At 45.3% G+C, this 24,665-nt stretch overlaps 1 protein-coding gene and 1 long non-coding RNA gene across 4 annotated transcripts in view; one reads left to right on the top strand and one right to left on the bottom strand.

The window, feature by feature from the left end:
• LOC134969378 (uncharacterized) overlaps positions 1-3,666 on the top strand; it is a 57,024-nt gene extending 53,358 nt beyond the window's left edge. The window contains exons 3-4 of the long non-coding RNA XR_010189464.1: positions 2,809-2,924; positions 3,028-3,666. This is a non-coding gene — a long non-coding RNA (uncharacterized LOC134969378). The remainder of the gene's footprint in view (positions 1-2,808; positions 2,925-3,027) is intronic.
• The window catches only part of ZDHHC1 (zinc finger DHHC-type containing 1), a 122,859-nt gene that overhangs the window by 29,881 nt on the left and 68,313 nt on the right, over positions 1-24,665 (bottom strand). For 2 of the 3 annotated variants that reach the window (XM_063945295.1, XM_063945296.1), the window contains 5 exons: positions 22,739-22,840; positions 19,449-19,573; positions 4,816-4,974; positions 3,084-3,199; positions 2,798-2,880 (listed from right to left, as the gene is read on the bottom strand). In XM_063945295.1, the coding sequence (XP_063801365.1) occupies positions 2,798-2,880; positions 3,084-3,199; positions 4,816-4,974; positions 19,449-19,573; positions 22,739-22,840 (585 nt within the window). The remainder of the gene's footprint in view (positions 1-2,797; positions 2,881-3,083; positions 3,200-4,815; positions 4,975-19,448; positions 19,574-22,738; positions 22,841-24,665) is intronic. The other variant, XM_063945297.1, reaches the window with a different exon arrangement.

Raw genomic sequence — 24,665 nt, 5'->3', positions numbered from 1 at the left:
CTTAGTACTTAGAGAAGTAACATGATTTGTGTTATAAAGTTATTGAGTAATTACACAGCTGAAATGCATCTCTTGCTAAGAAAATGGCATAAAATGATTAAATAAGAACAAACTCAAGCCTGCACTGAAACATACAAGGATTTTGCTTATAGATATTGACAGCGAATAAGGGAAGACGAATAGGGGAGATGTGAAGGTGAAAAAAGGATAGATATTGACAATGAATAGCATACCTCTCAACATGACCCTCTCCAGGAGGGACAAAATGCTCTGCTCCTGGACTTTTCTCTTACTTTTATGATTGCCAGCACCTGTTTTGAACAGATTAATGGATAAGAAAGGTGTTTCACTACAGGTAATGGCAATCATAAAGAGGGAAGTCCAGGAGCAGAGCATTCTGTCCCTCCTCGAGAGGTTCATGTTGGGAGGTATGGAATTGGGGAAGATGAACAGGGGAGATGTAAAGGTGAATAGGGAAAGGCATAGGGACAGTGGGGAGGAATAGGAGGAGATGGAAAAGGGAAGGTAAATAGAAGAGATTGATGGGAGAAGATAATTGGGCAAGTTAAATTGAGGGAGAAATAGGGATAGAGGGTAAGGTGAATAAGGGGGGACAACAGGAAAAGAGGGGAAGGATAGGGGAGACAGGGAAGTGAGGTGGGAAGGTGAATATGGGGAAGGAATGGGGAAGAATAGCAGGAGATGGGTGATGGGAGATCAGAATAGGAAGAGTGAAAGATGGAAGGGAGATGGAAAGGCAAATTGCAGGGGGAATTCAAAGGTGGTTTTCCTGACACTTCACTCATTGCAAGGTACGTTGTCTGGTCCTTCTTAAGGTACCCCCACCGTGTGCCCCGCAATGCCTCCACTTCACTGACACCGACCCGCAACGCTAGTCTCCACCTAGGAAACAACGGATCGTTGCCAACCCCCTCCAGTAAATGCGGGCGCATGCACAGGACGGGCCCTGTGCATGCGCCTGCATCATGATTGTATTTTTTGCAGTTGGATCGCAAGTTGCAATCCAACCTGAATACACAGGGTACTTGTAACCAGGTGAAAGGCTGGCTTTAGTTATACAACCTAAGCATGTAACTTGTTTGTTTGTAGTAATATTATGCACTTTGTAATATTATCCTGAGTATACTAGACTGTGACTTTTTCAAATAGGAGAACTTTTTAAATCTGCATTACATGTTTAGCTGTCAGAGAGGAGCAGCTTCCTCGGTTACAGACTGCACTCTCTGGTTTCCAGGCAGCACTGTGCCAAAAAGCTCAATGTTACAATCCAACAACAATATCTGAAAGCAGAATGGAATAACAGTATCCTGTACATGTTGGACAAACTGCTGACTCGCTCTCTCAAAACTTTGCCTATATGAGATTCCCCGTTACACCCATTGAGTCTTAGGTGGAGATGCGACTGAAAGGTGTATGACTTTGCTTTGCCAATACTTGACTACTCTTGGTTCCAGTGCGAAAACACTTAAGATAAGCTCCATACCAGGTTAACATGTACACTTTGACTACTGGAAAGATGTACCAAGCCTTGGAGAGTGATAAAGTGGAGACAAATAAACTACCAGCCAATTATCTTCTGTCATTTTTTAAACACAACCTGTAACATGGCAGTTAGGAGCTGATTGGCTGATACTTTATCTCTACCCACTTTATCACTCTCCAAGGTTTAGCACATTTGCCCCATGTCTGACACTGCATAAAGATGTGTCCTCATACACCTATCATTTTTGCACCATATGTCATGAGACGTGTTGTGCAATTTCCATGCTGTGCACTTTAGCCTCAATTTTGCTACTTTTTAATTTTTACATCTATGGGGCTGATCCAGAGGTGGATGCTAATGGCACAGCATCTGTGCAAAAATGTGCAAAAGCTGCAGGAAGAGTCTTATGTAAAAAGACATCAACCTGTGGCTTCTCTGATCTGCAGACGCAGCATCGGTTCAACATCGCGACCATCCGAGTAACCCTCAGGATGTCTAGCTGCCGGGGCCAATTAAACTGCGTCCAAGTACGCAGTCACTGGCCTCACCATGCCCAGAAAACAAGACCGACGTGCCCACATTTTCTGTAATGCTCTCCCTCACCTGAGACGCCTGCAGCCTGAGGCGTATAGGTCACTGTGGCTCCAGTGCATGTGTAGTCCTGGAAACAGTCAATTGTGACTACATGCACGACTGAATCATACCCTTAGTATGCATATAGCGTACTAGGTACTATGGATTTTTATTTATTGCAAAGGAATTACAGTAGTATACAAAGTTGCATAAGGATGAATGGCGCACGTCAATCATATCAGACCTGTCTTTTGCATTTTATCTTATATTGTGTTACTTTAACCTCTACTTTGCATCTTAGTTCACTTATAGAGAACTTAAGAACTTAAGAAAGGCTTTTTGGCTACGCTAAATCGCAAAAATTTGAGTATAGGTGTATGTGGACACATATGCACTAACATAAACCGGCAACTGTCACTATTTTTTCTAACCTTTACAAGTGCGGAAAAGGAATTTAAAAAAAACTGTGCGCTATGGAATATGTTGGTGCTATATCGATAAACGTTGCTTAATGAACTTTTTACCTGACACTTTTACATATATACATGGGAATTTTATTTGTAGCTCTTGTATATAAATCAACTTGTAGTTTAGTTTTCACAGTCCTTTCAAAATCATGCATACCAGCAATATGAATAGAATGATATACTGTACAGTACATCAGTGGTCCCGGATACAGATGTGTACTCATAAAGCTAACTTTGTTATTATTTTACCCACTTTGTGTCCAGTGATTCGGATGAAGGCCCCTCAATAAGTACTTCCGGATTAGTGTAAATGAGACTTCCGCCATAACTCTCCTGCTGGAAACCAAAGCAGAATGGTAGCAATGTTACTTAAGCTGCAGGTAAGAGATAGTAATAAGCAACGACAATATTTTCTGTGCTCTAAAGAAAAAACAAAAGTAATAGTAAATAATTTGTGTTTTGTCTCTATGGCATTTTCTTTAGACTTGGAAGACAGCCCAGTAAAGTTGCTTCAAGTTGAGAACACAATGGTTCTGTACCTGAGTCCTGCCCGTGGGTGGTGTCTCCCCCTCTTCCAGGTGGTGGCTGTTTGATTTCATTTCTTGCTTCTGCCGCTGACGCATGATGTATTCATAAGTGCTGAGTTTGTTCCACACTGAGTGAAATGGGCACAACACAGTTACCAAAGTGTCTTGTATATTCATCTTGCTCGCTCATATTACTATTCTACAAATATATCAAGCAGGGTGATACGCAGGATTTTCCCTCTTTTTGGAAAGAGTTGTAACAGCGGGTTGGGTACGGGATCCCGGCGGTATGAATACAGATGCTGGGATCCCGGCAGGTGGGCAACGAAGCTCTATTCCCACTCCATGGGTGTCATGGACACCCAGGAGTGAGAATAGCGGTGGCGGCGCTGCCTGCAATCTATCAGTCGGGGTCCCGGCATCTGTATTCTGACCGCCGGGTTCCTGACTAAATCCCGTAACAGCCATTTGGGAAACAGGGCCAAATAGGGAATGAAATATAATTAACATTCTCAACTGATACACAAAAAAAAAGAAAAAAAAAGTTACTTCTGTTTGCATATTACTAATTGCGGTAAAATTACTTTAAAACACAGGATGAAATAGTATTATTTATTTGATGGTTTTATTATACTAATATTTTTTTAATAGCTGTTGAAGGACTTTTGGAAAAATCATATATTTTCACTACAAACGTAGGCTTACTTGTTCACCCAGGAGGGTGGTTCTGAGCCAGGCTCGTGCGATTGCTTTTCCGTACGCCCATTGCATTCTACTTTGTTTCATATGTTATTGCAAGAGTCCACAGAAGTGTGCAGCTGACGGAGGACTATTTTGTCTGCAAACGTAACTATCATCATTATTGAGTGGACTTACGCCAGCCCCACGCTAGGTTCAAAAGACCCGTCAGAAATAGGCGTCCTACCTCTACCCTAATGCTACAATCAGGCATAGAAGCTGGATTACCCACCCACAGCATTCCAATGACCGTCCCACACAATGGGGTTGTTCCTTGCAGTCACATGCTCAGCGTCCAGTTACCACCAACACACAGATCAATCTATTTGCATTAGTGAGCTAGTGCATTAGTGAGTCGCCTATTTCTCTCATGCACATTATTCTGAAATCCGTGAGGTTTGACCACTTTCCCACTTGTGGCTGACTCAAGAATCACTCCCCTAGTGCGCACTTAAGCTGGGCACACACTGAATGATGTAATGAATATCAGAGTGTGTGGCGATCACTAGCATTATCGCACGGTTGGCGGGGCAGCAGAGCCCACCTGGGCGACGTTGCTAGTGACCGCGGGAACCCACATATCGGGCATACACAGTGAACAATATGCCCATATTGGGAATACACACTGAACAATATGTCCTATATGTCTTTCAGATTCGGCCGGAAACAACATATCGGCCCGATGTCGTCTCAGTGTGTCCCCGGCTTAAAGCAAGGAATGTTCTTGACTTGAAGAATTCCTCCTGCCAGATGATGGAAACATTTGTCCTCATTGATGGCCTGCACTACTCTATAAAATAAGGCATTGCTGATTTGCATTCCTACACAAATATCTTTTTGCAAATCATGTATTTTCACATTCAGTTCCCGCATGCACCACAAATAACGCATCCCTAACCTCAAACACGGAACTGCACACCTATTTACATCCTAAGATGGTGCATTCTCTTAGTGTTTTAACAGAGCAGGAAGTGAGTTTTATTTGTAACTTCTTTGTGCTACGTACAGAGGTATATGTGAAAGCAGAACAGTTGTCCTATAAGCAGTAAAGTAATGAGACCCATTACTGAAACCAGCGCTGCTAGACCCAAAATCACAGACGCCTGAGTTTCCACTGGTGCAGCTGGGAGAAACACAAACCACACATCCGACAGGTTCTTGATGACTGGAAAACAAATGAAATAAGTATATAAGTTATTTATGACTGTATACAATAAATTAAGTTTTACAAATAGTGGTGTTGAGGAATCAGCAAGACCCATCTTGATCACTTCTGAAGTATATTCATCAACATGGAGCAACCAATAAAATTATAGTTTATTTATTGGTCTGATAAAAGCTCATATCTGATTGGTTCGCATGGACACAACACATCTTTGAAATGCTCCATCAATTTTGTATTGAACACAGGCTCTCCAATTATTTTTATTTTTTAACAAATTACTATTTCTGTACAGTCACGTCTATATACAACTGTTACACACACAAACTACAATCCGATCACTATAAATCATAGCTGAATATAAATGACTGGATGTCTAAAGACAAATGATTCATACACATTATAATTTTGGACATAGAGAGAATTTTAAGTGCATATGCAATATAGGATTGCTAGACCAGTGGTTCCCAAACATGGTTCTCAAGGAGCACTAACAGTCCAGGTTTTCCAGGTCAACCGGCAGGTACACTGTGTATCACCAACTGTCACATTTTAAAAATAAGAATTTACTTACCGATAATTCTATTTCTCGTAGTCCGTAGTGGATGCTGGGCACTCCGTAAGGACCATGGGGAATAGCGGCTCCGCAGGAGACTGGGCACAAAAGTAAAGCTTTAGGACTACCTGGTGTGCACTGGCTCCTCCCCCTATGACCCTCCTCCAAGCCTCAGTTAGGATACTGTGCCCGGACGAGCGTACACAATAAGGAAGGATTTATGAATCCCGGGTAAGACTCATACCAGCCACACCAATCACACCGTACAACCTGTGATCAGAACCCAGTTAACAGCATGATAACAGAGGAGCCTCTGGATAGATGGCTCACAACAATAATAACCCGATTTAGTTAACAATAACTATGTACAAGTATTGCAGACAATCCGCACTTGGGATGGGCGCCCAGCATCCACTACGGACTACGAGAAATAGAATTATCGGTAAGTAAATTCTTATTTTCTCTGACGTCCTAGTGGATGCTGGGAACTCCGTAAGGACCATGGGGATTATACCAAAGCTCCCAAACGGGCGGGAGAGTGCGGATGACTCTGCAGCACCGAATGAGAGAACTCAAGGTCCTCCTCAGCCAGGGTATCAAATTTGTAGAATTTAGCAAACGTATTTGCCCCTGACCAAATAGCTGCTCGGCAAAGTTGTAAAGCCGAGACCCCTCGGGCAGCCGCCCAAGATGAGCCCATCTTCCTTGTGGAATGGGCTTTTACAGATTTTGGCTGTGGCAGGCCTGCCACAGAATGTGCAAGCTGAATTGTATTACAAATCCAACGAGCAACAGTCTGCTTAGAAGCAGGAGCACCCAGCTTGTTGGGTGCATACAGGATAAACAGCGAGTCAGATTTTCTGACTCCAGCCGTCCTGGAAACATATATTTTCAGGGCCCTGACTATGTCCAACAACTTGGAGTCCTCCAAGTCACTAGTAGCCGCAGGTACCACAATAGGTTGGTCCAGATGAAACGCTGAAACCACCTTAGGGAGAAAATGAGGACGAGTCCTCAATTCCGCCCTGTCTGAATGGAAGATCAGATAAGGGCTTTTACAGGATAAAGCCGCCAATTCTGACACGCGCCTGGCCTAGGCCAGGGCCAACAGCATGACCACTTTCCATGTGAGATATTTTAACTCCACAGATTCAAGTGGTTCAAACCATTGTGACTTTAGGAACCCCAAAACTACATTGAGATCCCAAGGTGCCACTGGAGGCACAAAAGGAGGCTGTATATGCAGTACCCCTTTTACAAACGTCTGAACTTCAGGAACTGAAGCTAGTTCTTTCTGGAAGAAAATTGACAGGGCCGAAATTTGAACCTTAATGGACCCCAATTTTAAGCCCATAGACACTCCTGTTTGCAGGAAATGCAGGAATCGACCTAGTTGAAATTCCTCCATCGGGGCCTTACTGGCCTCGCACCACGCAACATATTTTCGCCTAATGCGGTGATAATGCTTTGCGGTTACATCCTTCCTGGCGTTGATCAGGGTAGGGATGACTTCATCCGGAATGCCTTTTTCCTTCAGGATCCGGCGTTCAACCGCCCTGCCGTCAAACGCAGCCGCGGTAAGTCTTGGAATAGATAGGGTCCTTGATGGAGCAGGTCCCTTCTTAGAGGTAGAGGCCACGGGTCCTCCGTGAGCATCTCTTGAAGTTCCGGGTACCAAGTCCTTCTTGGTCAATCCGGAGCCACGAGTATAGTTCTTACTCCCCTCCGTCTTATAATTCTCAATACTTTTGGTAAGAGAGGAAGAGGAGGGAACCCATACACTGACTGGTACACCCACGGTGTTACCAGAGCGTCCACAGCTATTGCCTGAGGGTCCCTTGACCTGGCGCAATACCTGTCCAATTTTTTGTTTAGGCGGGACGCCATCATGTCCACCTTTGGTTTTTCCCAACGGTTTACAATCATGTGGAAGACTTCTGCTGAGGAAGTCTGTTTCCCAGTTGTCCACTCCCGGAATGAACACTGCTGACAATGCTATCACATGATTTTCCGCCCAGCGAAAAATCCTTGCAGCTTCTCTACGTGGGCGACTGCCGTGATGTTGTCCGACTGGATCAGCACCGGCTGACCTTGAAGTAGAGGTCTTGCTTGGCTTAGGGCATTGTAAATGGCCCTTAGCTCCAAGATATTTATGTGAAGTGATGTCTCCAGGCTTGACCACAAGCCCTGGAAATTTCTTCCCTGTGTGACTGCTCCCCAGCCTCGCAGGCTGGCATCCGTGGTCACCAGGACCCAGTCCTGAATGCCGAATCTGCGCCCTCTAGAAGATGAGCACTCTGCAACCACCACAGGAGAGACACCCTTGTCTTTGGTGACAGGGTTATCCGCTGATGCATCTGAAGATGCGATCCGGACCACTTTTCCAGCAGGTCCCACTGGAAAGTTCTTGCGTGGAATCTGCCGAATGGAATTGCTTCGTAGGAAGCCACCATTTTTCCCAGGACCCTTGTGCACTGCTGCACTGACACTTGGCCTGGTTTTAGGAGGTTTCTGACTAGTTCGGATAACTCCCTGGCTTTCTCCTCCTGGAGAAACACCTTTTTCTGGACTGTGTCCAGGATCATCCTTAGGAATAGAAGACGTGTCGTCGGGATCAGCTGCGATTTTGGAATATTAAGAATCCAACCGTGCTGCCGCAACACTACTTAAGATAGTGCTACCCCGACAACCAACCGTTCCCTGGATCTTGCCCTTATCCGGAGATCGTCCAAGTAAGGGATAATTAAAACTCCCTTCCTTCGAAGGAGTATCATCATTTCGGCCATTACTTTGGTAAAGACCCGGGGTGCCGTGGACAAACCAAACGGCAGCGTCTGAAACTGATAGTGACAGTTCTGTACCACAAACCTGAGGTACCCTTGGTGAGAAGGGTAAATTGGGACATGGAGATAAGCATCCTTGATGTCCAGAGACACCATATAATCCCCTTCTTCCAGGTTTGCCATCACCGCTCTGAGTGACTCCATCTTGAATTTGAACCTTTGTATGTAAGTGTTCAAGGATTTCAGATTTAAATTAGGTCTCACCGAGCCGTCCGGCTTCGGTACCACAAACATCGTGGAATAATACCCCTTTTCCTGTTGTAGGAGGGGTACCTTGATTATCACCTGCTGGGAATACAGCTTGTGAATGGCTTCCCATACCGCCTCCCTGTCGGAGGGAGACGTCGGTAAAGCAGACTTTAGGAAAACGGCGAAGGGGAGACGTCTCGAATTCCAATTTGTACCCCTGAGATACCACCTGAAGGATCCAGGGGTCCCCTGTGAGTGAGCCCACTGCACGCTGAAATTTTTGAGACGGGCCCCCACCGTCACCGTGCCTGTTCTGTTCCTGGGAACTGGCTGTTTGCTGCAGCCTTTTTCCTCTCCCTCTGCCACGGGGCAGAAATGAGGAGCCTTTTGCCCGCTTGCCCTTATGGGGCCCAAAGGACTGCGCCTGATAATACGGCGTCTTCTTATGTTGAGAGGCTACCTGGGGTAAAAATGTGGATTTTCCAGCCGTTGCCGTGGCCACCAGGTCTGTTAGACCTACCCCAAATAACTCCTCCCTTTTATAAGGCGATACTTCCATATGCCTTTTGGAATCAGCATCACCTGACCACTGTCTTGTCCATAACCCTCTTCTGGCAGAAATGGACAGCGCACTTACTCTTGATGCCAGTCGGCAAATATCCCTCTGTGCATCACGCATATATAGAAATGCATCTTTTAAATGCTCTATAGTCAGTAATATACTGTCCCTATCTAGGGTATCAATATTGTCAGTCAGGGAATCCGACCAAGCCACCCCAGCACTGCACATCCAGGCTGAGGCGATTGCTGGTCGCAGTATCACACCCGTGTGAGTGTATATACATTTTAGGATATTTTACTGCTTTCTGTCAGCAGGTTCCTTAAGGGCGGCCGTATCCGGGGACGGTAGTGCCACCTGTTTAGACAAGCGTGTGAGCGCTTTATTCACCCTAGGGGGTGTTTTCCAACGTGCCCTATCCTCTGGCGGGAAGGGGTATGATGCTAATAACTTTTTAGGAATTAACAGTTTTTATCGGGGGAAACCCACGCATCATCACACACTTCATTTAATTCCTCAGATGCAGGAAAAACTACAGGCAGTTTTTTCTCACCCAACATAATACCCTTTTTAGTGGTACTGGTATTATCAGAAATGTGTAAAAACATTTTCCATAGCCTCAATCATGTAACGTGTGGCCCTACTGGAAGTCACATTCGTCTCTTAATCGTCGACACTGGAGTCAGTATCCGTGTCGGCGTCTGTATCTGCCATCTGCGGTAACGGGCGTTTTAGAGCCCCTGATGGCTTTTGAGACACCTGGACAGGCACAGGCTGAGTCGCCGGCTGTCTCATGTCATCAATCTTTTGTAAAGAGCTGACTCACATAATTCCTTCCATAAGCTCATCCACTCAGATGTCGACTCCCTAGGGGGTGACATCTCTGTTACAGGCAATTGCTCCGCCTCCACCTCATTTTCCTCCTCATACATGTCGACACAACGTACCGACACACAGCACACACACAGGGAATGCTCTGATAGAGGACAGGACCCCACTAGCCCTTTGGGGAGACAGAGGGAGAGTATGCCAGCACACACCAGAGCGCTATATATATATATATACAGGGATAACCTTATATAAGTGTTTTTCCCCTTATAGCTGCTGTATTGTTATACTGCGCCTAATTAGTGCCCCCCTCTCTTTTTTAACCCCTTTCTGTAGTGTAGTAACTGCAGGGGAGAGCCAGGGAACTTCCCTCCAACGGAGCTGTGAGAGAAAATGGCGCCAGTGTGCTGAGGAGATAGGCTCCGCCCCCTTCTCGGCGGCCTTTTCTCCCGTTTTTCGGTGGAATCTGGCAGGGGTTAAAATTCATCCATATAGCCCTGGGGGCTATATGTGATGTATTTTCGCCAGCCAAGGTGTTTTTATTGCTGCTCAGGGCGCCCCCCCTAGCGCCCTGCACCCTCAGTGACCGAAGTGTGAAGTGTGCTGAGGAGCAATGGCGCACAGCTGCAGTGCTGTGCGCTACCTTGGTGAAGACAGGATGTCTTCTGCCGCCGATTTTCCGGACCTCTTCTGGCTCTGTAAGGGGGCCGGCGGCGCGGCTCTGGGACCGAGCTCCGAGGCTGGGCCTGTGTTCGGTCCCTCTGGAGCTAATGGTGTCCAGTAGCCTAAGAAGCCCAATCCACTCTGCACGCAGGTGAGTTCGCTTCTTCTCCCCTTAGTCCCTCGATGCAGTGAGCCTGTTGCCAGCAGGTCTCACTGAAAATAAAAAAAAAACTAAAACTAAACTTTCACTAAGAAGCTCAGGAGAGCCCCTAGTGTGCACCCTTCTCGGCCGGGCACAAAAATCTAACTGAGGCTTGGAGGAGGGTCATAGGGGGAGGAGCCAGTGCACACCAGGTAGTCCTAAAGCTTTACTTTTGTGCCCAGTCTCCTGCGGAGCCGCTATTCCCCATGGTCCTTACGGAGTTCCCAGCATCCACTAGGACGTCAGAGAAAATCCAGTGGTGACCCGGAAAGCATGAACCTATGGGGTCCGGTCTCTAAATCGACAGTAACTAGGTCGACAATATCCAGGTCGACCACTATTGGTCGACAGTAACTAGGTCGACAGGGTGTCTAGGTCGACAGGGTCTTTAGGCCGACATGTTCTAGGTCGACAGGTCAAAAGGTCGATATGAGTTTTTCACAATTTTTTTATTTTTTTGAACCTTTTCATGTGGACAACGATTGGAACGGTAATCTGTGCCGAGCGAAGCGGTAGCGGAGCGAAGGCACCATGCCAGAATTGGGGCAGTGCACTAACTGGGGTTCCCGGTCACTCTACGAAGAAAACGACACCAAAATAACATTAAAAACTCATGTCGACCTTTTGACCTGTTAACCTAGAACATGTCGACCTAAAGACCCTGTCGACCTAGACACCCTGTCGACCATCCATACCACACCCGAACCTATAGTGCTCACTAAGGACGTTTGGGAACCTATACGCGGCGGGATGTAATGGAAGTCCGAAATGCGGGATGCCGACCGATCGCGGACATTTTTTTAAAGGGGAAAACCATGCCTTGTAAGGGATTACCCCGTTAAACAAAAAAAAGTCAGAGATCATACGGCATCCCGCACCTCCGGCAATCTCAGACTCCATTACATCCCACTGAAGCTCTTCAATAATCTGCTAATTTAGAGATGCATCACCATAGACAGCTATATGGAGATCGGCGTGTGGGTGTCGATGGGAACTGCCCCACAAAACGTGGGCGTGTTGCCTCCTGTTTTATAGGTGTGCCTTGGCCAAGTTCTGCGTCTTCACATACACAGATTTCCTGGCCCCAGCAGTACCATGAGGGTTATTCAGCTGCCCAGTTTTTCGACGAGTGATCCGATACTGCGTCATTAGCAGCAGTGGATCACAGAAGCTTGCAGAATGCATCTATTAACACAAGACGCCTCCTGTAGTAATAGCATATACACACACACAACTATGCAGCTACTGTGTGTACTGCGTCCATCTCTGAATCAGGCCCTTCGTCATCATCCTAAGATTGTATTGGATAGAATGACATCCGCAGCTTGTTTATAGAAAAATATTATTATTATTATTATTATTATTAATAATAATAATAATAATAATAAAAAAATAGGATTTTAATTACCTACCGGTAAATCCTTTTCTCGCAGTCCGTAGAGGATACTGGGGTCCATTTAGTACCATGGGTATAGACGGGTCCACTAGGAGCCTTGGGCACTTTAATAATCTGATAGTGTGGGCTGGCACCCCCCTCTATGCCCCTCCTACCAGACTCAGTCTAGGAAACTGTGCCCGAGGAGACGGACATACTTCGAGAGAAGGATAGATAAGGATAGCGGTAAGATTCCGAACCAGCACACACAACAAGAGAAAAGCCAAGCTAACCAAACTTGAAACAGGAACAGCAACAGCTGAACCAGAATTACTTAACCAAGTAACAGTGCAGGAAAAACGAAGCACTGGGCGGGCGCCCAGTATCCTCTACGGACTACGAGAAAAGGATTTACCAGTAGGTAATTAAAATCCTATTTCCTCTTGTGTCCTAGAGGATACTGGAGTCCATTTAGTACCATGGGGATGTACCAAAGCTCCCAAACCGGGTGGGAAAGTGCTGAGGTTCCTGCAGAACTGACTGACCAAACTGAAGGTCCTCAGGGGCCAAAGATCGTAGAACTTAGCAAACGTGTTCGAACCCGACCAAGTAGCTGCTCGGCAGAGCTGCAAAGCCGATACACCCCGGGCAGCCGCCCAGGAAGAACCCACCGATCTAGTAGAGTGGGCCTGTACAGATTTTGGACACTGCAAACTTGCTGCAGAATAAGCATGCTGAATAGTAAGTCTGATCCAGCGTGCAATTGTCTGCTTTGAAGCAGGATGTCAGGAATTGGCGTTCAGCAGAATCTCTCTTACCAGCGCGCTGGTGTGCAGGCCTTCGGAGGTCACGCCCCAGTCGCGGATGCATGAATGCACTGTCCGCGAGCATCATGTTCAGTGTTGCTGAGTACCCCTGAACCGCATCCAGTGTGTACCCCGCTGTGTGCCAGCGTCTGTCCAGCATGGGCGCCGCCATGACACCTGCACTCAGCTGATCTGGACATCCAATCCTGCAATGTGTTTGCACACAGAGCCCAGCAACCAATCACCACAGAGCAAGGGGTATAAGTTCCTGTCCGTGGCTCAGTCTCATTGCCTCGGACACCGAGTCACATTCAGTGAACAAGTTTTCCTGGTTCCTGTTTCCAGTGGTTTCCTTGTTGTCACTCCGTCATTTGATCTTCAGTCTTTCAGCTTGCTAAGAACTCCAGCTACAGTCAGCCACTAACAACTTGCAGTAAGAGACTTTCTCCAGGTGTTTCTTATTTACTCAGCCTGTGCATCTAATTACCAGCATTCAGCATTGTGCATTGCATTCAGCACTTAATATAACAACTTGCTGTGTTAGAGTTGTCTCCTGCTTGGGCCTTGCTTGGCTTTATGAATGTGTGCTTCTACAGAGACTGTGTGCTTTTTATTTGCTCTTCATCATTTACCAGAGTTTTGTGTGCTTCATCTGATTTCATTATTATTATTACCATTTATATCAACCTTCAAGTACATCATCATTTCTCATTTGTTTTCAGTGACTTTTTGAATACTCATTCCATCGGATTAAGTTATTATTCAGTATCCCTGTCATCAGTTGTACCAGTTTACCATTCATACATCATTCCTGCTGCTGCTGACTTCCAAGTCAAACATCATTTGTTTTCAATCGTCAGTTTATCAGTTTGTTCAGTTGCTGTATAATTCCTGTGTGCTAATAAATATCAGGCGCGCATGCGCAGGACTTTTCTTCAGCCTCCTCGTTTCCTCTACCACCCCTACACTGACCCACTAGTGCCCCCTCCGGGGACAGACAAAACTACAGACCTGACACAGGACACCCAATCTTATTGGGATCATAAAAAACAAACAGCAAGTCTGTCTTTCTGTGACGAGCTGTTCTGTTCACAAACACCTTCAAAGCCCTCACAACATCCAAAGACTTTGAAGTAGCAGAGGTGTCGGTGACAACCGGAACCACAATAGGTTGGCTGATGTGAAATGCGGACACCACTTTAGGAAGAAATGGCTGACGAGTTCTGAGTTCAGCTCTGTCCTCATGGAAAATTAAATAGGGACTTTTGTGAGACAAAGCCCTCAGCTCCGACACACATCTTGCTGAAGCCAAGGCTAACAGTGTGACGGTCTTCCACGCAAGATATCTTATGTCCACCTCCTGTAAAGGCTCAAACCAGTCCGACTGGAGGAACTGCAGCACCACATTGAGATCCCAAGGTGCCGTGGGAGGCACAAAGGGAGGTTGGATGTGCAGAACACTTTTCAAGAACGTCTGGACCTCAGAGAGAGAAGGCGATTTTTTCTGAAAGAAAATGGACAAGGCCAACATCTGGACTTTTATGGAGCCCAGACGTAGGCCCACATCCACGCCTGCCTGCAGAAAAAGCAGGAAACATTCCATACGAAATTCCACCGCAGAATAATTTCTGTTCTCACACCAAGAGACGTATTTCTTCCAAATACGATGGTAATGCTTAGACGTTATCCCCTTTCTGGCTTGGATCATAGTCGGGATAACCTTGTTAGGGATCCCTCTCCTGGCTAGAATCAGCCGTTTAACTTCCATGCCGTCAAACGTAGCCGCGGTAAGTCCTGATAGACAAACGGGCCCTGTTGCAGAAGATTCTCAAGAAGAGGTAGAGGCCACGGATCTTCGAGGAGCATCTCCAGAAGGTCTGCGTACCAGGCCCTTCTTGGCCAGTCCGGAGCAATGATCATTGCTTGAACCTTTTCCCTTTTTGTTAGTTTTAGAATTCTTGGGATCAGAGAAAGTGGAGGAAACACGTACACCATCTGATAAACCCATGGAGTTGTCAGGGCGTCTATCACCACCTCCAGAATGTTGAGTGGAAGGATGACTTCCTGACTTGACCATCTTCCCTGACACTGCACCCCCCAAGTGACTGCTCCCCAACCTCTGAGGCTTGCTTCTGTGGTTAACAGAATCCAGTTCTGAATTCCGTACCTCCGTCCTGCAACGAGGTGAGAAGACTGTAGCCACCACAGAAGGGAGATCCTGGCTTTTGGCTATAGACGGATCCTCTGGTGCATGTGAAGATGTGATCTGGACCATCTGTCCAACAGATTGAGCTGGAACGGTCTTGCAGGAAACCTTCCGTATTGAAATGTCTCGTAAGAGGCCACCATCTTCCCCAGAATGCGAATGCACAGCTGCACCCACAAGCGGGTTGGCTTCAGGACATCCCAAACCATCGACTGGATTACCAATGCCTTTTCCAACGGAAGGAACCTCCTTTGTGACTCCGTGTCCAGTATCATTCCCAGGAATGGGAGCCTCCGTGTTGGCTCTAGGTGAGATTTCGGAAGGTTCAGAATCCACCCGTGATCCCGGAGGAGTTTGGTTGAGAGAGCAATACTGTCCAGCAACCTTTTCCTGGACTGCGCCTTTATCCGGAGATCGTCCGGGTACAGAATTATGGCCCTCATTCCGAGTTGATCGCTTGCTGGCTAGTTTTAGCAGCCGTGCAAACGCTATGCCGCCGCCCACTGGGGAGTGTATTTTAGCAAACGCATGTGCAGCCGAGCTCTGCAAAAACAGTTTGCGCAGTTTCTGAGTAGCTCTAGACTCACTCAGCGCTTGCGATCACTTCTGCCTATTCGTGTCCGGATTTGACTTCATACATCCGCCCAGCAAACGCCCAGCCACGCCTGTGTTTTTTCAGACACACCTGCATTTTTCCAAATACTCCCTGAAAACGGTGAGTTGCCACCCAGAAACTCCCCCTTCCTGTCAATCTTCTTGCGGCCAGCAGTGCGAATGAAAACGACGCTAGAACCTGTGCAAAACCACACTTTGTACCCGTACGTCGCGCGTGCGCATTGCGGAGTATACGCATGCGCAGAAATGCCAATTTTTAGCCTCATCGTTGCGCTGCGAACAATTGGGGTAATTCCAGGTTGATCGCAGCAGGAATTTTGTTAGCAGTTGGGCAAAACCATGTGCACTGCAGGGGAGGCAGATATAACATGTGCAGAGGGAGTTACATTTGGGTGTGGTGTGTTCAATCTGCAATCTAATTTGCAGTGTAAAAATAAAGCAGCCAGTATTTACCCTGCACAGAAATAAAATAACCCACCCAAATCTAACTCTTTCTGCACATGTTATATCTGCCTCCCCTGCAGTGCACATGGTTTTGCCCAACTGCTAACAAAATTCCTGCTGCGATCAACTTGGAATTACCCCCCATGGCAGCTAGCGATCAACTCGGAATGACCCCCTATGTTCACTCCCCATTTGCGGAGTAGAAACATCATCTCTGCCATCACCTTGGTGAACACCCTCGGTGCCGTGAAGAAACCAAATGGCAGGGCCTGGAACTGGTAGTGACAGTCCTGCAGTGCAAACCGGAGATAAGCCTGATGAGGCGGCCAGATAGGAATATGAAGGTACGCATCCTTGATATCTAGAAAAACTAGGAATTTCCCCTCCTCCAGACCTGAGATCACCGCTCTCAGAGACTCCACCTTGAATTTGAACACTCGTAAGTACGGGTTCAAAGACTTGAGGTTCAGAAGTGGTCTTACCGAACCATCCGGCTTTGGTACTACGAACAAATTGGAATAATGGCCCTCATTCCGAGATGATCGTAGCTGTGCTAAATTTAGCACAGCTACGATCATTCACACTGACATGCAGGGGGACGCCCAGCACAGGGCTAGTCCGCCCCGCATGTCAGTGCCCCCCCCTTGCAGAAGTGCAAAGTCATCGAGTTGGCGCATGCACAGTGGGTACCCGTTCGCTCGGCTGCGATAAAAAGCAGCGAGTGAACGGTTCAGAATGACCCCCAATATCCCTTGTTTAGTAGATGAGGTGGAACTGGAACAATGACCTGAGTCTGTACCAGTTTTTGGATGGCATGCTGTAAAGTTATACTTGCCTTTTGTGAAACTGGCAGGCCTGATTTGAAGAATCTGTGAGATGGGAGCCCTTGGAACACCAGTCTGTAGCCCTGGGAAATAAGATCTATGACCCAGGGATCCTAGTACGAATTTGACCAGATCTGACTGAAAAATTGTACTTAGGCTCCCACTGGACAGCCTTCCATGCTTTGCGGTCCACCGTTATGCTGAAGAATTTGAGGAAGCAGAGCCTGAGCTCTGTTCCTGAGCAAATGCTGTTGCTGGTATGCGTGGTCTACCTCTTGCGCCGCTGGAGGATGTAGAAGCACCTCTGGATTTGCCCTTGAACTTGCCCGTCCGAAAGGACTGAAACTTAGAAGCTAAATAAGTCTTTTTGGTTGAGGGGGCTGCGGAAGGAAGATACGTAGACTAACCGCAGTAGCTGTGGAGATCTATTTGTTTAATTCATCTCCAAACAAGGCCTCTCCTGTGAATGGTAGGCCTTCCACGCCTTTCCTGGAGTCCGCGCAGTAGCCATAAGCCCCTGCGTGCCAACACTGCCATAGCGGTGGTGTGTGCGTTAAGCACGCCTATTACCTTTATGGCTTCCCCCTGACCATTCTGCAATGGCTTTAGGGATCCACGCACATGCAATAGTGGGTCCTTGGGCCACCCCATCAGCTGTGTACAATGATTTGAGTGTAGTCTCAATTTTACGCTCAGCCATGTCTTTCAGGGAGGCTGCACCAGGAACAGGTAATACAATTTTACGTGACAGCCTAGAGACTGATGTGTCCACTATCGGTAGATTTTCCCATTTTTTCCTATTCTCCAGAGGAAAAGGAAAATATGAAAGCAACCTTTTAGGGATCTGAAACTTCTTATCAGGATTGACCCATGGTTCTTCAAACAGGGTATTTAATTCCTTTGACACAGGAAAAGTAACTGAGGACTTATTTTTTACATTAAAATAAGATTCCTCACACTCCACTGACACCTTAACAGGAATGTGCAGAACATCTCTGATAGCCTCTATAAGAGCCTCTATTCCCGGTGACAGAGCTGCATCCCCCTCCTCTGAGTCCACCTCCCCCTCCTCTATGTCTGACCTGTCAGCGTCAGAGTCAGACTGCAGAATATGGGCCAGAGATCGCTTTTGCGGACAAAAGGGAGGGGAGTGAGACGCTGTTTTGGGGAGCCTCTGTTCATAAACTCATCCACAGTCTGTTTTAAGTATTGCGTCCCTTTCTCATTGCGGGACAGTTTTGTAGAAAGAGTTGAGATTGAGATTGAGATTCTCCCTTAAGAGAATTAACCCATTCCGGTTCAGCCCAGCTAGTCTGTGAACCCTGAGTATCCAGTAGTGAGCCCCCTGATAACGAGGAACACTCTGCGGTACAAGAGACATACTCTTTACCTGACAATGTAAATGTGACAGCACACACACACAGAGGAAAGGTTAAGCACAATTAACCCACAAAGAACCCTTCAGGGAGACACAGAGTTGTTTGGAGCCAGCCCCCACCGCGCCTGCCTAAAAATAACAAACATAGAAAATAAATGCAGAAACCTCTTCAGGAGCTTCCTTCAGCGTGACCGGCTCCTCCGGGCACATTTTCTAAACTGAGTTTGGTAGGAGGGGCATAGAGGAAGGAGCCAGCCCAGACTATCAAATTCTTAAAGTGCCCATGGCTCCTAGTGGACCCGTCTATACCCATGGTACTAAATGGACCCCAGTATCCTCTAGGACGTAAGAGTAATAAACAAATGTATGGTGCCATGGTAACTCAACTGGTCAGCATAATTTTGTATTTTCATCAGTAACGTAGCCAAGTTTACTGATGTCAGCTCACTAGAAAAGGGGCTTGTAATTTGAATGGAGCATTCATAAGAAACATATGCTAGAGTGGGGAAAACATACAAACTCCACACTTATGTGGGTACATTTACTAAGATGGGAGTTCTATTTAAGATCGGATGTTGCCCATAGCAACCAATCAGATTCCAGGTATTATCTTCTAGAAGGTGCTAGATAAATGAGAAGTAGAATCTGATTGGTTGCTATGGGCAACATCCCATCTTAAATAGAACTCCCATCTTAGTAAATTTACCTCATAGTGCCTTGGTCAGAAATTGAAATCATGACTGTGAGGCAGTAACACTTACTATTAAACCAGCCATGATAAACTGACATTCCTTCCTATAGGGACATATTCAATGAAGTATAGACCCTTCAGCCTTTTCTAGTATATTATGCAACTCTAATACAGAGTCAAGGAGCTGTTAAAAATTGATTTAGCTTTCTCTATAATTGAATCTTTGGTATTATGCAAAACAAAAAAGACGAAGAAAAACATTCCATATAATTGCAAAATTACATGACAGCAAAATTACCTGTGAAATGTTGGTCAGTCCTTAACATTACTGGATCTACGAAGTATGCAACAAACACGTATGATGAAATTGTACTCAGCAAAAGGGTGCCCAGGAATGCAGATATAAGACAGTTGAAAAACAGCCTAGAAAATGGAACATATAGGAGAATATTTCAAATCTTTATATTTATATATATATATATAAAATTATAATCTGATACATATTACACTAAATTTATTGTTTAAAAGATGTCTTCCATCTCTAAACAATGTTCTGAGTTTAGGTTGTCCTAACGGTACAATGTCAGTAAGAGCTTTATACTCTATAGTGTTTACCTGCGGCTTCACTCGAATGGATGTATTTTATTGCTCAGCAGAACTAACTGTACAAAGACAGTAGTGCCATCTAATACTGTGATGTATATTTTAAATTGTACACATTAATCACAACATTTCTTGGTAAACAATATTTGCAGTTTTTCCTTAAGAGATTAACACAAAAAGATGCTTTGGGCTACTAACTCGTGAGCATGCCACGTACAGCAGCCCATGGGAGAAGCAGCTGATCTCGAGATCTATGCTTGCAGCCCTGAGTGTTTGAACTTGCGACTTGTTGATCGTATAGTGAAGCAGACGCTTACAGGAAACTGCAGGCGCTTGAACTGAAAGTAAAATTGTTGGGAATAAGGAGTACAAGTGGTATAAACACAGTCTCACTTGCACCACATCCCATTAGAATCTCTGCCTCAATTAGGTTCCTCTGCATAGCAGTCACTTTAAATCAGGTTCTGCTGCATAACTTGGGCGAAGTCAAGTCCGCAGAAGCATGATCGGAACACCAACTTTCAGTGCGCCGAGTATCATGGGTCTGTTTTTTCCTTTATTACTCCTCTCCTTGATGAAACATCGAGATCATACATCCTTCAGTTTCTTTCTAGGTGACTAAGCTATACAATAGTGAAAACACGATCCAAATTCATCCAGTCGTTTTTGCATGATGCCAAAAATCCAGAGGGAAAAAAAAATTGTCGCTAGGGTCTGTTTACGAACTATGAAGTATATTTCTCAAAAATAAAATTGCTATGTACAGACACATCCCTTACAGTATTATTATATGTATAGATGATGTATAAAAGGGACAGCATGTTGTCAACTAATAATATATTCCTTACAAAACACAAGTTATAATTTTCAAGTTCTTTAATATTGCCATTTACACACAGACATGATACCTAATGTTTCTTACTACGGTTACTATAAGAGAACTGCATGTCTAATGCCAAGAACAATTACATAAATATGTTTATTATACTTACACATTTTTTTATTGAAGGTGTGTCCCAGCGAGTCCTAAAGTCTGTACCAACAGCAGTGTTGCACGCTTACAGTGCAGTTTTTTTTACACTGCCTTGATCACATACGTGCGCTCTGAGAGCTGGAAGGATCTAAATGGATCCCTTTACACACTCTATGATCTCTTTTATTAGGAAAGAGTGAGCTAACAAATTCTGAAGATGGAGTTAACTGCCGGAGTCATATTCCGAAAACTACTTTTTGGGGGCTTGATTAATAGCAAAATTCTAACACCACCATACATTGCATGGGGACTGCAGCATGCTCTGATATGCACAGTAACACAATTTAGTGGTAATCAATCCAAAACTGTGGTTTCTGCATCATGACTGGGCCCATAATCCTTTTAGCTCTATCTATACTCTTCCTGTCAATTTTATTCTAGTATTACTGAGGGCATGTGCAGGACTGAAAATACAGCAGGCAAAGGGGTGGCAGTCCAACTCACTTATTATGGGGGTAATTCCAAGTTGATCGCAGCAGAACATTTTTTAGCAGTTGGGCAGGACCATGTGCACTGCAGGGGGAGCAGATATAACATTTGCAGAGAGAGTTAGATTTGGGTGGGTTATTTTGTTTCTGTGCAGGGTAAATACTGGCTGCTTTATTTTTACACTGCAATATAGATTGCAGATTGAACTCACCACACCCAAATCTATCTCTCTCTGCACATGTTATATCTGCCTCCCCTGCAGTGCACATGGTTTTGCCCAACTGCTAAAAAATTTCCTGCTGCGATCAACTTGGAATTACCCCCTATGTTCAGAGCCTGAAGAAAGGGATAGCAAAGAACTATGCCTAGTCTTTTTTCTTTAAGTTACTGCCCTTTAATTTTACAGAGTTACAGAATTCAGCATTTTGGGTCTGATTCAGGCCTGGCAGCAGGTCTGGGGCAACACAAAGATTTCATGCACGAGGCCCGTTCTGCGCATATGCAGAACGGGTCTTGAGATCCCGTCTGCACTTCCTTTCTGCTGCTGTCTAATTGACAGGCAAAGGCATTTAAGGGATGAGGAGGCATGCGTTCTCGGAAACAGGGGCGTGTCACATCCGTTTTCTGGGAGGTGAGAACCAGGGGTCTGTGTGTTACTACGCAGTCTTCATGGCCTATCGGCCCCCTGTTCCAATCTGCGTGGAACATTACAACATTGGAACCCAGCTTACAATGTTGGTTGAAATGCTGGGATCGCAGCTACATGCAAGATGCGTCTCTTCTACTGAGATGCCTTCAGATCGGATTGAATTACAATGCTGCTTGCATGCAGCTTCGCACTTCTGTCCCGTCTCGGATTCAGTCCCTTTGTCCCTAGAATGAAGTGACTGAATCTTCAGGTATGCCATCTACATATAGTGGAGTAGAAGATCTAAAACCACATTGCTCATAATGGAAATGTTAATATAATATAGAAACATTTAAGGGATGTAGTTGGGATCCCATCAGTTGTCAAAATTCCGACGCCGGAAACCGGAACATAAGTATACCGGGAGGGTTAGGGTTAGGCTGCAGGCATTCAGTATGATTTACCCCGACAGCGGAATCCCGCCCACCAAATGCCGGCAGCAGGGCGAGTGCAAACAGTCCTCTTGAGAGCTCGCCACAGGATCTATTCCCACTCTATGGGTGTCGTGGATACTTATGAGTGGGAATAGTCCTGTTTTGCCGGGATTCTGTCTGGCAGCATTGTCGGCTGTTGGGATCCCGATAGTCGGCAAGCTGAATGTATGCCGGCTGCAGGGGGGAGGGTTAGGTTAAACTGCGGGGAGGGGAGGTTAGGGTTAGGCTGTGGGGAGGGAGTGTTAGGATTAACGTTACCTGCCTCCTGCACCCCTGTCAGGATTTCAAGCAGTTGGGATGCCGGTGTCAGTATTCTGATCGCCGGCATCCTGACTGCAGGTATCCTGTACCCAACCCACATTTGATGGGCTGTTTACTTATAACACGGTCTTGGAACTTACCAGTAGTTTTTGCCTCCCACGCAGTTATTGAGCCATTTGCAGTGGTGATCAAAATCACTGACACATTTATTGCATAAGCTGCAGTGCTTTGATTTGGCGCCCCTGTGAAGACAGGATAGTAAATAGTTTAGCATCTGTACTATACATGTGCCAGTGATGGTATTAATGCATTAACGAATAATCCATGCATATGAACATGAGCCAACATTGAAAGAGGTAACACATTGGACCTATGTGTAGACAGACAGGACACATTCCTTGTCTCCTGCACTTAGAACTGAATGTAAAAAGTAAAAGTAATTCTTTTGGCCTATATGAAATGCTCACATTACCCTGCAGCATGTGACATAAACCAATGTTGCTTCCACCTTCTTTTGTAGCCTGTCATAGCAGCTTCTGACTGCCGAAAGAAGACTTCTTTCTTGTATGCTTTTAGCTATGAAACAAATAATCCATTGGGCTTTAAAGAACATTAAGTCCAATTTTATTTTGGCTAATAATTTATTTTACGATCTCCAACCTAAAGACCTGTCCTTCACCCTTGTTCCTCTTTGTAATTAGCTCTATAATTGTGAGTTTCTGACCTCAAAAACAAACATTTAATCTACAGTAGCTTTTAGGGTGAAGTCAATCCAGAAGGGTGGGGACAGTAAGGGTGGTCTCGCATGGCTATGCATTGTGAGCTATTACCTTTTCATACAGACAGCAGCACTGAAACATTCTTAAAAGCATCAACCTTTTTATTTTTACCCTACAACACCTCTCGATCTCCAACATTCTGCCTCTGTTGAGCTATAAAGATGTTGGTCCAGGTGTGTGTGGTAACACAATTTGATCTATAATGCCTTCACATTGGGTAGTAGACAGTATCACGGAGGGAGGTCTACTCTCATGGGGGAACTGCCTCAAATTTGTGAGTCTCCTAGGCATTCCAACAGAGTTGGCAAACATGGCATACATATGTACTGTCAGTATTCTAAAAACCCTACCAGGATCTCAATATATGGTCTATTGTATAGTGTAAGTGGTGGAATCTCGGCTTAGTTGCTAAGTTTTAGTCCCAATAAATGAATTGTAGCCTCTGTGTCAGGATACCCCTATTACCCAGTACTGCTAGATCACGACAGTGACGCAGCAAAAAGAATACCAGCTATACTGTAGTTATGTTAGCTATTCATCAGGTAATTTGAGATCATATTTTAAATTATTTAAACATAGAACAGATATATTGCTTCCCTCTTAAAACAATCTCTTCTTGTAGATATAAAAATACCATTCTGCATGAATGACGTTTGTGGACCCTGTAAATGTGTCAGAATGTGAGTAAACTACAAATATTCTACAGTATGGGGGTAATTCCAAGTTGATCGCAGCAGGAAATTTTTTAGCAGTTGGGCAAAACCCATGTGCACTGCAGGGGGGGGCAGATATAACATTTGCAGAGAGAGTTAGATTTGGGTGGGTTATTTTGTTTCTGTGCAGGGTAAATACTGGCTGCTTTATTTTTACACTGCAATTTAGATTGCAGATTTAACTCACCACACCCAAATCTAACTCTCTCTGCAAAAGTTAGATCTGCCTCCCCTGCAGTTCACATGGTTTTGCCCAACTGCTAAAAAATGTCCTGCTGCGATCAACTTGGAATTACCCACTATATTCGTATAACTAGGAAGAAAAGCAGGGAAAATCTGGAACTCATCTCTGACTTTTTTAATAGTAGTTTTAAAATAACCAAGGATAAAAACTAGGTAATCTCTCAATAGTCTATATATTTCTATGTATCTTTATTTCATGGTATAGAAATACAGCAGTTGAAACATGTGACTCTTCACTGGGCGGACAAACCAGATAGCCAACAAAGGATATCATTTTAAGGAATTAGTATGAAATTTCGGCTATTGTGATCCCAGCACACCGACGCCGGAAT

Source organism: Pseudophryne corroboree, chromosome 11, assembly GCF_028390025.1.
Source record: "Pseudophryne corroboree isolate aPseCor3 chromosome 11, aPseCor3.hap2, whole genome shotgun sequence".
In the NCBI taxonomy this organism is placed as follows: domain Eukaryota; kingdom Metazoa; phylum Chordata; class Amphibia; order Anura; family Myobatrachidae; genus Pseudophryne; species Pseudophryne corroboree.
The sequence above is the reverse complement of the archived record's forward strand: the minus strand, read 5'-3'. Positions and strand labels throughout refer to the sequence as shown.